Source organism: Durio zibethinus, chromosome 24 (genome assembly GCF_047325235.1).
Source record: "Durio zibethinus cultivar Kanyao isolate XHJ-2024 chromosome 24, ASM4732523v1, whole genome shotgun sequence".
Taxonomy (NCBI): Eukaryota; Viridiplantae; Streptophyta; class Magnoliopsida; order Malvales; family Malvaceae; genus Durio; species Durio zibethinus.
This window is the reverse complement of record NC_143185.1, coordinates 19036755-19050868: the sequence shown is the minus strand read 5'-3', so window position 1 is coordinate 19050868 and position 14114 is coordinate 19036755. Positions and strand designations below refer to the sequence as shown.

The 14114-nt window shown below is 31.3% G+C and overlaps 2 protein-coding genes across 3 annotated transcripts; one reads left to right on the top strand and one right to left on the bottom strand.

Annotated features, from left to right (window-relative positions):
* Positions 1 to 477: 477 nt before the first annotated feature.
* On the top strand, positions 478 to 3899 carry LOC111317071 (uncharacterized). 2 transcript variants are annotated; one of them, XM_022919399.2, is made up of 7 exons: positions 478 to 627; positions 986 to 1450; positions 1943 to 2253; positions 2334 to 2390; positions 2552 to 2782; positions 2880 to 2962; positions 3396 to 3899. In XM_022919399.2, exons 2-7 carry the CDS (start codon positions 1032 to 1034, stop codon positions 3675 to 3677), a joined length of 1383 nt encoding a protein of 460 aa, XP_022775134.2. In that variant the 5' UTR covers positions 478 to 627; positions 986 to 1031; the 3' UTR covers positions 3678 to 3899. The 2 variants fall into 2 exon arrangements, with proteins under 2 accessions (XP_022775134.2, XP_022775136.2); XM_022919401.2 differs by having other exon boundaries at positions 488 to 627; positions 3426 to 3899.
* A 773-nt stretch (positions 3900 to 4672) lies between these two features.
* Positions 4673 to 6019, bottom strand: LOC111316193 (peamaclein-like). Its single transcript, XM_022918203.2, has 2 exons — positions 5739 to 6019; positions 4673 to 4980 (listed from the first exon to the last, which is right to left on the bottom strand). Exons 1-2 carry the CDS (start codon positions 5875 to 5877, stop codon positions 4796 to 4798), a joined length of 324 nt encoding a protein of 107 aa, XP_022773938.2. The 5' UTR covers positions 5878 to 6019; the 3' UTR covers positions 4673 to 4795.
* Between the last annotated feature and the right edge of the window lie 8095 nt (positions 6020 to 14114).

Genomic DNA, 14114 nt, shown 5'->3' with positions numbered 1-14114 from the left:
CTGTTAATTTTTTCTTCAATAAATTAAAATTTATAATACAGTTAATTATCATGAAATATTTGAAATCTCAATGTATTTCATTTACTTGCTTCTTTCATTTCCTTTTTCTTTTTTAGTTTCATTATATAAAACAATACTTGATGAAATAAAAATTCCATTTCAGATTTAATGGTATAGAGTTGTTGATTTTTTTTTAAAAAAAAAATACATTATACTAATTTGTTTTCTTGGATTTTTTTTAAAGGGTCGTGGAAATTAAAAAATAAATAGGAAGGAAAATGTATTTTATTTTATTTTATTTATTTTTATTGGTAGAAGGAGATTGAACTCAAGGTTCATTATTTTTTAGTGAAAATTATTTTGGTATGAAAATGTATTTTATATTTCATAAAGATAAAAATAAAAATAAATTTTAGTTTTAACAGTGCCCCAAACAAGCCAAGTGGAAGACGCCTGGATTTGGTCGGGCCTCTGCCCAAATAAGGAATCAATATATTTCAATAAGTTCAAAAACAGGAAAAAAAAAAAAAAGTCTACGTCACCGGCAGCGGACATTATCACGCGGGTGACCTTGGCTTTCTCGTCTGCCAAATCAAAGTTCAAGACGGAAAGAGACTCGAATACCAGGTTCTTCTTTTCCTCTTCTGTGTTCCCTGCTCTGGGGTTTAGGGTTTTGTGATTTTTGTGGATTTCAATGTGTAAAGTTTTCATTTTTTAATAAAAAGGTTTTCGTTTTTCTGCACTGATGATTTTTCCTTGGTCTCCTTTGACCGAAAGTTTTTTTTTTTTTTTCATTCGGTTTGTTCTAACTTGTCATTTGTTGAAAAAAAATCGATTTTTTCTTTTATTATTAACTTGTTTATGTTCTGCTGCTTTGATGAATGTGTATTTTTTGAAGGAAAAAAAGAAGCAAAGGTTATAAAAAAATCCATGTACTTGTTTAGTTATAATTTCAATGTTGAAATAATTTATGTGAAATTTGCAGGAGTTTGCAATTAACTGACTTATAATAATGAATTAAAGGAGTCTTTATGATGATTAGTATGGGCCCTGAGTTGAAGCCAAAAGACAAGTCGAAAACAATGATGGACCTGGTTTCGAGTAATAATGAAAATGGAAGCTTGCCCTATGATTCAAAAGATAAATTTATGCATTGTGCGAGTAATTGTGAGGACCACAACTTAGGTGAGGAAACTTTGTATGGAGTAGGGCAAGCAAAGACACCCAAAGGAAATGAGGATATGGAGATTAACATAACTGAATTCACAAATTCTGGTGGGGATAGGTTGGCTGTTGCTGAATGTCTGGATGCGACTGAGAATTCGAGTTCTTTTGGTGGCACGGTGTCAGGGCGTGAGAATAATTCAGCAATAAGTGATGCTGAAGTTGAATCGGCATTATGTGGTGGGAATCCGTTGGGATCAGTGTATGATGGATTGTTTCAAATGAGGTGCTTTTTTTTGTCGTTTGAACTATTTATTTTTGTGTTTATATACGTATCTGGGTAGATTGGCTGGTGATAAATGATGATTAATCCTTAATCCTTCCACCACATTGCCAACTATTAAGTTTTCTGCCTGTTTTTTGAAAATCTAGAATTACTTTAAGGAATTTGAAATTGCTGAGGTTATATGTGAAGAATAGTTTTCATTTTGAAAAATTTTCAGGACTCATTTGCATTTTATTTTACTGATATTTAATGAAAAATTTTCAATTTGGTGGTTTCTAAAATTTCGCTACAAATGTACTACTTAAAATCATATTGATGCTTGCTGATAGAATTATTGTTTCCACTGTTTTGGCTGGCAAAGTAATGGTAACCAATAAACTCTGTTACTATTTTACCATTTTACCATTTTGTGAAGTGTATGTTTTTACTCAATTTGATGTCCAACTACATGTTGCATTATTTAGTTTGTTTTCTCTTTCCTAAATTTTCCAGGAAGAGAAAGTTGACAGATCATTGGAGGAGGTTTATACGTCCCCTAATGTGGCGGTGTAAATGGTTAGAGCTGCAGCTTAAGGAATTTAAGTCTCAGGCATTGACGTATGATAGAGAAGTTGCAGAATATGATCAGAGAAAGAAGTTTGAATATGAAAAGTTCACATTTGAAGGACTTGATGTGAAGTCACAACCTTTTCCTAGTCAAATTCAAAGAAAGAAAGTAATGAAGAGGAGAAAAAGAAAAAGAGTTGAAGATACTGCTGATTTAGTATCTTATGTGACATATCATAACCTGTTCTCGTATTATGGTATGATGTTAATGATCATTGTTCATGGAATATGTATTTGCCAAGTTCAAATCTGATAAGTATATTTTCTTTGCTTCCAGAAAGTAAGAAATCTGTTGCTGCTACTTCTGCTTTGGATGATGATAATGGTAATTTAGGTAAGAAGAATTATATTTGACTCAGCTGTGGTGATTATGTTGCTTGTAGGTAATAGAACAAGGTTCAACAAATTGCCCTTTGTGATGTGTGCTTGAAAAAATGACTCTCTCCTTCCACTACTTGATATTTTATCCATTTTCTTATGTGATAATTTCTGCAGGAACCAAACAGGTCAACAGCAATGACGACTTTGAGTTTAATGATGGGTTTTCATGTCTTGAATTCAGAGACAGTGATGCATGGTCAGATCAGATCCTTAGAAAGATTGATCTGGTTCAGGCACAAGCTCGCAAACTAAAGACCCGAGTTGACAAGGTGGTGAATGACAGTCCTCGAAAGTTTGCTTCCATTAATATGTTGAGTTCACCTGTGCCCTGCAATGCATTAACCGGTAAGTGCTGATAGAATCCCAGTTAAATCTCAATATATTTCATCCCAGCATCTATCTGAGTTTAACATGGGAGATATTTTTATGCCTGGAACTGCAGCTTCAAGTCGTGGAGAGGTGATGCGTTTTCCTAATATGATTGAGGGCACAGGTCAGCATCTTGCTGGGATTTCTTATGAAAATGTGAGTTTTCCTCTTTTTTGACATTTTCTTCTTCTTGATCTTTTAAGTTTTTCTCTTCCATCATTTTCTATCGCTAACTATTTTTCTCTTCTTTTAAGTTTTACACTTTAATCCTTTGCTATTGCTTATGGCCATATTGGAGGATAACAAAGGATTATAGACTTTTTGTTTTATTATTTGCTTCTATTAAAATGATCTTGCTAAAGTGATAGTTTTGTTTATCTATGACTAATGACTATGAAAGACGGTTTTTTGCTTGCACATCTAATATGAAATGAGAAAAATAATCTCCTTGCCTTTGCCGTCTTTTCTTGTTATCCCCTCTTGACGCATTTGGTTAATATTTCACGCAATTCTATGATCCCTGTTTTTCTGTAATCAGGATTCTGTTTTTTTCATTTATAATGCAACTGACCTTCACTATATCTGTCAGACTGAGGATGATATTTTGATACACAACCAGGCTGCCAAGGAAGAGCTGCATAAGTTTCGAAGTGGTTTAACTCAGCAGGCAAAGGAGCCGCAGATACCGATTAAAAAGCCTGAGACTGTTTCTACTGTTCTTGCTCCTGGAGATGACCTCCCTAGAAACCCTTTTGTTCAACCAAATGTGAAGTTATCTCTAACTTCCAAGTCAAAGGGTCCTAATAACAAAAGGAAGAGGGGGAAACGAAAACCAGGCTCACGTAGATGGAGTCGGAGATCCTCAGGTTAGCCAAATTTTTTAAGTTGGGTCTTTGTATCTGTACAGAACAACTTGTGGAAGAGCAGTAGTAAACTTTTCCAGCTCTAATTATATCCATGTACATGCTCAGCGTCTATTCTCCTATCTTATTGTTTCATGTTTCAAGCCTGATGGCAACATGGTTGTTCAGTTTAGAAGCTTTGCATTGTTCAAAGTACATGACATTCAGTATGGAGTTATTACTTTGTTTAATTTGGTGATGTACCATCCGATCGAGTCTCAATCCATTTAAAATTTTCACATTTAGATTTGAAGAGCGAAGGGTCGAGTTTATTAAGCAAAGTGATTGGTTTAATTGTATAGTCTAGCAGTGAGATTTAAAAAAAAAAAAAAGGGAAAATGAAATTCAATATAGTTTCAGAAATGAGTTGACTTATCGGGTTAACAATATGCATATATAGAATGTGTAGATGTCATAACAATAATTTTAAATATGATAAAAAGATGAAAATGATCAGATTTAATATTTTAATAAAAATTATATATAAATTTGATAAAATTTAAAAATTTTGTTTTGTATTGAATATTTTAATGCAAAATATAATATATAATTTTTATATTTGACTAACATACTAAATAAATTAACTCGAATGCATAAATTCTCGTGATCGTAAAATTACAATTTTAAATAAAACCGAGTACATCATCATGTTTTTTATATTGCTATATGAGCTTGACTGGGCCACCGGGGCAAGCATTGAGATCACAAATTTTTTTTTAACTATAATTAGTATATTTTAAAATATCATGCAATCAATTTCTAATTCTTTAAAATATTCTTTTGTTTTTGTATTTTGATTAGAACAATGACAAAAATAGTAACCAAACAAATATTTTTTTGCTTTTGTATTTTTATTAGAAAAATAGACATTTTGTTTTCATGAATAGATTATATTATTATATTGTTGAATGAACAAAGTCATGGCACATTTATTTTAAGGAATTATAAATAAATATGCCTTCCCAAGAAGTGAGCGAGAGCATCAGAACTATGGGAAGGCAGACAATGAAAGAAAAATGAAGACATAAACTGAATTGATACAGGCAAATGTAGCAGATGACGGTCCATGCAACATTTTGATGAATAGTTAAGGGCACTTGGGCTGGCCCTTGGAGTTCAACTTGTCTTGATAGCAAGGGCATTCGGACTTGTTGCCATACGTCCCTGAAGGAACACAGTTACATTCTTGGCAGCATTTCCCACAATACTTCAAGCACCGGTCTTTCTCTCCAGCCTGGGAACACCTGTCCTCACACTTGCTATCACAGAAACCTAATTTTGTCACACAAAAAAAAAAAAAACCAATTAATTTCATTATTAGAATGGGACCCCAAAAAACATATGAATTTTTATTTTGTACTACATTAGGCTTTAGTACATATGACAATATATTAATGTTAAAAATGAATCAAAATATTTATACAATTATTTTTAAAAGACAAAATTCGTTTAAATATTTATATTTACGTCCATCCTATTGGCATGCTAACTAGAGAAGGTAAAAATACTCAAAACTTACGGGTTTTGATCCGACCCTACTCCTTAAGGTCGGTTTTTTTTTTTTTTTTTTAAATCAAGTATCGGGTCGGGTAGGGTCGTGTAGCATAAAAAAATTTCGAGTTCAGGTCGAGGTCGGATTTTAGATAAACTCGATCCTATCCGATCCGATATATATAAAAAAATTTATTTTTTTAATTATTTTTTTAATTTTTATATCTTTTATATATATTTAATTTTATATTTATATTTAAAATAATATTTTATTAATTTTAGATAGAGTCGGATCGGATTTGATTTTATATAATATCGGATCGGATCGAGTTTAGGTGTTAAAAATAAAAAATTTAGCGGATCCGGTACGGGTACAGATTTTATATGTTTAAAAGTCGGATCGAATTCGGAAAGAATAAAAATTCGTCTTGACTCGACCTGTTGTCATCACTAATCGTTAATTTTTTTATAAAAAAATATATATATTAATGCATGCATTTATAGTAAAAGACTAGTAATTAATTAATAAAGAACATCACCTGGTGGAGGAAGAGAAGCGGGTGGAGCAGGTGAAGCGGCCGTGGGAAAGGGTTCTATAGGTCGGGCAAAGGAGAGTTGGACAAATGATGAGCTCAAAACCAGGGAAACGAACAACAAAGTTGAAAATAAAAGCTTCATTTTTTTTTTTTTTGGTGTGTGTGTGTGTGTGTGAGAGAGAGGGATGGTAGCAAAGTGCAAGGTAGAGAAAAACACTAAAATAATGTGAATGTATGTGGCTTGCTCTGGATGGAAAAGGGGTAGCTAAAGAGGTCCTGGAGCTGGAAATGCTGAGTGCTGACAGATTTGTGCGATTTTGCAAAGTATTTATAGAAAGACAGAGAGGCTTTTTGTCATTTCTGACTTCTGAGTGACGGAAAGAAGAGAACATATTTAAAAAAGAATTTAAAAAAAAAAGGAAGGGAAATGCGCTTGTGTACAGCTTTGGTACAGACTGGAAGGCTAGTCCTTATTTTGATAATGCATGAGGCATTTATCAGCTGAGGTCAAAGGTTGAAGATTTTGTGTTTGTCCAGCCAGCAGCCACAGCCAGGTTTAATATTGTACTAGCTAGAAATTGCAGATTCCCTAATTACTACTAGTTCTCTTGCAGATTCCCCAGTTACAACTGCTGGAAAGAAAATCATTACAAAATATGATAAAATTATCACCATAACACTACTAGTATTTCCAAAAGAAAACAATACCAACATTTCAATATAAAATACATTTTGTTCATCTTTGTAAACAACTGGAACATTGAAATATGTATTTGTTTCTCATAATATATGAATTTCTGCATGTACATGTACATTTCAAAGGCAAATTGTGACTATGAGTAGTAATTAGCAAGCCATCAATGGTTTTTCTAACCATGCATGCATTAAACCCATTTGAACAGTTCTTCGACTAAGTCAATACCCCATCAATAACAATGTGTTCTTCGAGGATTCCAGGCTGTTCGACTTTATCAACTGGCCCAATTTGCACTAATTTTTTTTGTATCCAGCTTGAGAAATTATATATATCCAGGGAAGAAATATCTGAAGAAACTACAGATACATGAAAGACCACAAAAAGAAGTAACTATTAAAGTGGAAAACAACAGGCTGTGTCGAATCTTATCTAACTTGTACATTTTCCATGTTTTGATCTCTTGATTAAGGTTTGGTAATGTGTTGTCACCTCAATGCCCAATGAAGCAACTGTCTCCCGGAAAGGTGAAGGCACTGATAAATGATGAAAGCTTTGTCAACAAGTGTATCACTTTTGACTTGACTTGGCGCTGTTGGATATAAATTTATGCACACTCCCGGTTATGGCCTCGGAGCAACTAGCTAGTAGCTACCCTATACCCAGAATCTCAGTCATTAATTAGTTCGAAGAAACATAATTAATTAATTAAAACGACCTTAATTAATTTATCTCCAATTATGCATCATTGTTAGGTTATTAACTAGATGTTATACTTATCCTTCACATTACATTATCAGTTCATGACCCAGGAAGTTTAGATATAACATAAAAATAATATGAAAAATATATAAAAAATGATATAATTTAAAACCGACAAAAATTATATATAATAAAAAATAAAAAAAATAAATTTCATGTTTAACTTATTGTTAAAATTTATAATATAATAATTTTTATATTTTAAACAAATTTGATAAAATAACACATCACACATTTATACGTATTATCGACATCATGACTACAATTTCATACAATCTTTTCAGAGTGTCAGATTCTGACCACTGCTCATATGTTCAAAAACAAAAACTTGAATGCTACCCGATTAATTATAAAAGAAATCAAATTATAACCACTAGAACTTAGCTGTCAAGTTATGAGGATATAATTGGTGGGGTTTGAACTTTGGTTTTCTCCACTTACACAAAGTTTATCTTCAACATAGCAAACTGCATGTGCTTTGAATAATAATTAATTTGTGCTGATTACTTCTGAATTGGACTCAGGCTCGGAAGTCAGATAAAACTACACTAATGAATACACAGAGAGTACTTGCTCTATATAAATCGTATATTTACAAAACAAAGGGTGAAAACTTTTTCTGCATAGACAACAACAATTTTATTTTTTTGCCTCACATCACTTGTTAAAATCATGACAGACATAATTAGATATACATGATAATGTACGTTTTCTTTGGGTTGAGGACTGATAATCATGTACGTGGAACACTTTAATAGATCCAATCCAAAGATCAACCTTCAAGATCAGAGGAAGGATGAAGACCCTGAGAAGATTCATCAGCACAGTGACTAGAAGCAAGCAGGTTGACCCACAAAAAAGCCCAATGATAAGCAAAATCTTAATGAACTTTAGTATAGTCATCGACTGGAAAAGCAGGTCAAACAAGAACTACAACCTTGATGATCTGCTTTGAAGTTGGCCGCAGAGAGGCTGCCAAGAAGAGGCCAAAGACACTGAACATGATTAAAAAATTGGCTTTTAAATCTGATTATCTAATACTTCTAAATGAGGCAAGGAAGCAACACTGTCTGTCAAAGCACATGGGCGAAGGATGATGCCAAATATCTTTATTCAAGTTACCAGAAACATTCTTCGAAGGACTTCTGCACATGTAAGGATGTTCGTCATTGTCCTGTATCTGCAATTTGCCAGAAGAAACCAGTTATGCAGACTACAATTATGAAGAAATCTGCACTTCTCACATCATTTTTCTGTTTCGACTGTTGAAACAAATTAGGAAGGGGAAGGGGCGATGCTTCCAATAGGTTTTGAAGGTAACCTGAAAGTTTGGCTTCATCAACTTCTGATGAATCATCAGTTGCTCTGTCAACTTCAGGTACCATAAATGATTCTTGGAGAGAAAGGATGTCTCATCAGCAAGAGAAGTTTGTTTGCAATGAATCACATTCCGTAACAACGGAGAGTTCCTCACTTTAAACAGATATTTACCACATTTGAACGAGGCCACTTGTTCTCAGGCTTTTCTTTCTTGCTAGATGACGACTGGCATGGTCCAGTACCCTTGCAACACAAACAATCTTGGAACTTTAATTCCAACAAAGAAGCAAGTTTTGCTAGAACTATTGTCGTCCAGAGATTATCAACTCTTCTCTCACATTGATAGACACATCAGTTTTGGTATGCAAGGAAAGCAGTCCTTTTGCAAAGTAGTGAGTGAAGTACAAAAATCCAAATTTAGGGTGTGCAATCGCATAACTTCCCAACCATGTCAAGTTTTCGAACATGGGTTGACCTCAAGTTTAAGACATGGCAAGGCAAGACAACGTGGAAGAGATCCCTGAGTTAGTAGAGCCCAAAAATAATAAAGTTCAAGTATTGATCAAATGGTAAATTATATCTCAACACACTTAAGAACATCCTTGGTAACCATCATTGGTTTGTGACAGTAGAAATTTAGCACAACAAGAATATGACAACATTAATCAATAAACATCACATTGCAAAAATGTCCATAATAAACATAAAAGGGCAAAAAAAAAAAAAAATCCACAGGATAATCATCATTTTCAACTGGTTTAGCCAAACCACAAAATTACACTTCCCTTGACAAGACTTTTGAACCTTGGCCTGAAAGATTACGAAAATATTCCATCAATGGCAGCCTGCAGCGAAAAGCAATCTCAACATTTAATAGAAAATAATTCATACGAAATCTTGTACCAGCACAAAAAGAGGAGCAAAAAATGAAGGCCAAAACACACACATTCTGCAGGATGTTGGAAGATTGACCTTAGAAAACCATGCTAGTACTGTGTTTGGAAGAGCCTCATGCCTCCCACAAGAGTCATGATACCTAGCACCAAAAATAAACAATTTGGAAGTTATTAAAGTGCTAAAAAAAAGGACCTTTCGAAACTCCATCGCATGAACACAACAGAGTTGGCTACAAAATGTCTATATAAAGAAAATTGGAATATGAAGTATAACTGCATAACCATTCTCATCAAGGAGAGAATGGATCATAACATGGGTTTATAATTTATATTTAGGGGTAAAAGTCATTGTCTCACCCATCCAAAATGGTGGCAACTAGGGTCGGGGCAGGTTTTTGCTCGACCTAAACTCGATCCGACTCGAAATTTTTAAAAAAAATTTTTTATATCAAACTTCGATTTGATCCGATATTATATAAATCGTACTCAATTTGATTCGATTCAAAATTAATAAAATATTATTTTTTAAATATAAATATTTAAATATATAATTATATAAATATATATAAATAAAATATTAATTTTTATATAAATATCGGGTCGTGTCAATTTTGCTTAAAACCCGAACCCGAACTCAACCTCAACTTTTTCTTAATAATATCGTATTTGATCTAATCCAAAATCCAATTTAAAAAAATTTAATTTTATTGGATTGGATCGAATCGAAACCCACTAAAGACGGATTAAGTTGCCGACTCTAGTGACAACTAAAAGGAAACTCGTTCAAATTCTAAGTCTGAGTTTTAACAAGTGAGCTTTTCCTAATCTAGCCAAGTTCAATTAGTTTACAGTGTCAACATTTTTCAACTGGATTAAATCCTATGAACGGCATTCTTAAAAAAATGATCATAATCTAAAGTTGCTCTAAATTTTGCTTCAACTATCTATAAATTCTAACTGCAGGCTTTCTTCACAGGTCAACTCTGTTTTTAATCAGTCCATCATAATTACATGTTCTCAAAAACAACTAAACACAGCAAAAGCAATTAATTGAACAATTAACCTGGAAAAAAAAAAAGAAGAAAGAAAACAGAAATCCAGCAAGAAAAGTTTACCAAATCAGTAAACTGGAAATATCACTGTGTATAAGTGAATTGTTGTCTCAGAAACATATGTCTAGGGTAAGCAGAAGCACCGATTTTTTTTTTTTTTTATAAGAAAGATCCAACGTAAAGGATTTGTTCAATTTTAAAGATAAAATATATTATATTTGATAATTTAAAATAAATAATTATAAATTTTATATTTAAAATAATTTTAATAAATAATTATCAATAAAATTCAAATCTAAAATTTTTTATCAATAAAAATTAATAAAAATTAATCTGAATTAATTGATTCAATCACTTATTAATACGGTAAAACCATGTTACTACTATTTGCTCTGTTCGCATCGATTCGGACGTTTGTCAGTTAGGTTCGGCAGAACGTGATATTTCAACTTTTGTGGGTCCAATTCTGACGTCTCTGGCTCATTCTTGGGCGTAAAATGGGTCAATCAGAACCGCTCCTGGGTTCAACTTTGGGCCTGCCATTTCACCTAAGTTCAACTTTGGGTTCAACATTTTTTAAATCATCATGTTTAAAAAATTAAATTTGAATAATTTTTCTCAATAAAAATGTAATCATTTTATCAAATCTTTTCGAGAATGGTTCTCTAAAAGTGAAAGCATCTTCGAATAATATGGACTTATATATCAAGTAAAAAGTAGTACCATTTATTTTGCAGTCGCAGGAAGCATAAAATCACTTTTTTAGGCACTTGATAAACAGTACCGCAACTACTTGTTTGCAGAAAAGAATGACTTTGTTTTTCACCATTGGTTGATAATCGATAATGGCTGTGGAGAGACCTTAGTATCGACCACCCAAACCCAAAAACAAAAAAAGTGGATGAATTCTAGACAAAAAAAAAAAGCTTCTGAAGCAGGAAATGCCTGTGGAGTACGTTAGTCGGAAACTTTATTTTCTTAAAGAATTTATTCAATGACAAGAAGGACAATGATCCTTCTTTAACGAATAGGTGGAGAGACTTTAGTGCCGAGCTGTCAACGTAATTTAGGCTGCATCTCATGAGTTGGTTAACTATCGTAAATGAATGCTTACCCCAGGGTAATACCAACTTCCCTATACTTTTTCAATTCAAACTGCAGGATTTTTCTTTCTTTTCTTTTCCTTTTTTTTTTTTCTTTGTTTTAAAGATAAGAAGCGAAGAATAAGGATTTTTTGAGATGAAATCGAAGAAGAAACGTAAGCCAACTCATTGGGTATGTTAATAAACACACAAATGCTTGATGGGTATATTAAAGTGACGTTATTTTATATTTAATAAATATTTTAAGTTTTATAATTTTTTATTTAGATTGGGTTTTATATTCAAGGTAAGCTTTTTCATTTATAATTAATTGATTTTAAATAAAATATTTAATATGATATCAGATTTAAAATTTTTTTATTAATTTTTTTTAATTTGTTATGCGATTAAATTTTTTTTATATTTACTTACATGTTATATAGAGAACCAAGATTTTTTTTTTTGTTGCCCACTTACATGAAATTTTTTTTTCGATTATCATTTCTAAATCTATTTCATAACATATTTTTTCATCTTCATCTACACAAAATAAAAACATATTAAAATGATGTTATTTTATGTTTAATAAATATATAAATTTTTTAATTTTACATTCAAATTAAATTTTTTCACTTACAATCAATTGATTTTAAATTATAAATTAAATCTTTTCATTTACAATTAATTAATTTTAACTTGAACCCGAGTTGAAATTATAAATTCACTTAAATTATAAAAAACAAGCCGTCCACAATAATTAGAATGACGATAAAACATACTAAACAAATTGTGATTTATTAGAAATATAACGAAAGAATAAATCAATAGTAAAGCTAAGGACCAAAAAGAAAAAGAAAATTACTAAATAGGAATGGAAGAAAGGAATCAAAGGATAGGAAAGAAAAGCATATCCTAAAAAACAAATAGTCCAAAAAGGAATAAAGTAGCGGAATTAGACCAAAAAAAAAAAAAAAACAATCTCCCCCCTTTCAAACTTTTCCCAAAGAATTAAAAAAGCAAATGTGGTAAAATCCCAATGGATGAGAAACCACATCATTATGCAAGTAGAATTTAAAAGGAAAAAAATTGAAGTAAAATAAATAAATAGTAAATCATCAAATGTGAAGATCAAAGCAATGGTTGCCCATCCCAATGCCAATCCTCCAATTATCTTCTGCACGCTCTTGATTGTCTCTGCTCCACTCTGTAATTTTTTTTTTCCAAAAAAAATTCAATAATTTATATAAATATAAGTTATAAAACCGATTAATAATGAATTCGATTAAAAATGTTCATTCGCTCAATTTGATCAATTTCAAATTAAATTTTTTAATTTTAAAAATTAATCAATTGAAATTAATTCAATAAATTTTATTAATTTTTTGATTAATCAAATAATAAAATATATTAAATTAATTTTTTTTGAAACAGATGAAATAAAATTATTTAATAAAAATATTCAAATATTAAATTAAAAATTTTAATAATTTAAAATGAAATGAATAATTATATATATAAATTATATAATATTTTAATTAATTTAATTTTTAATTAAATTAATCAAAATTAAAAAAATTAAAACTATTTGATAATTAATTAAAATTAATTTAATAATTAATCAATTAATCGAATAAAACTAAATTATGAGAGTTTTATGTATAAAAAATACACGGATTGTAATTATTGACTTCGATTGAGTCATTTTTCGCTGTCCCTCTAATATTTTGGCATCAGATTTCTTTTTGTCTATTTGTTTATAACCTCGAGATCCGTTGGCAATTTTTCAAAAAACTAAATGGACCAGCTCCACCTTCCTCAGCGGCGCGTCCTTTAACCGCGCTTAAATGTATCAAACCGTCGAGCCACATTCCACATTCCAATTTCTGACCTTCATTTTCAGAAATCTATTTATAAAGTCCTCGAAAGTTTGCTTCAATTAATATGTTGAGTTCACCTGTGCCATGCAATGCATAACCGGTGAATGGAGATAGAATCCCTGTTAAATCTCAATATATTTCATCCCAGCATCTATCTGAGTGTAACATGCGAGATATTTTTATGCCTGGAACTGCAGTTTCAAGTCATGGAGAGATGACGTCTTTTCCTAATATGATTGAGGGCACAGGTCAGCATCTTGCTGGGATTTCTTATGAAAATGTGAGTTTTCCATTTTTTTTGTTTTGACATTTTCTTCTTCTTCTTGATCTTTTAAGTTTTTCTCTTCCATCATTTTCTATTGCTAACAATTTTTATCTTCTTTTAAGTTTTACACTTTAATCCTTCGGTCTTGCTTATGGCATATGTTTGTAGATTTAAGAAAAACATAAATAATAAAAAAGAAGAAAATATGACTTTGAAACGTGAATAACACTGTGTTAAAGGTAATTATACCTAGAAGATATAATAAAATCTTAAAACTCTCTAAATTAGAAGTAGTGAAATTGGTCAAGCACAAAAATCTATTTATAATAAATGAACAGTCATTAGTCAAATAAATTTAAAAAGTCATGACATTTTGTATAGTCATATTTTATTGTTTAAATAAATTTTATTTAAACAATTATGTCATTTAC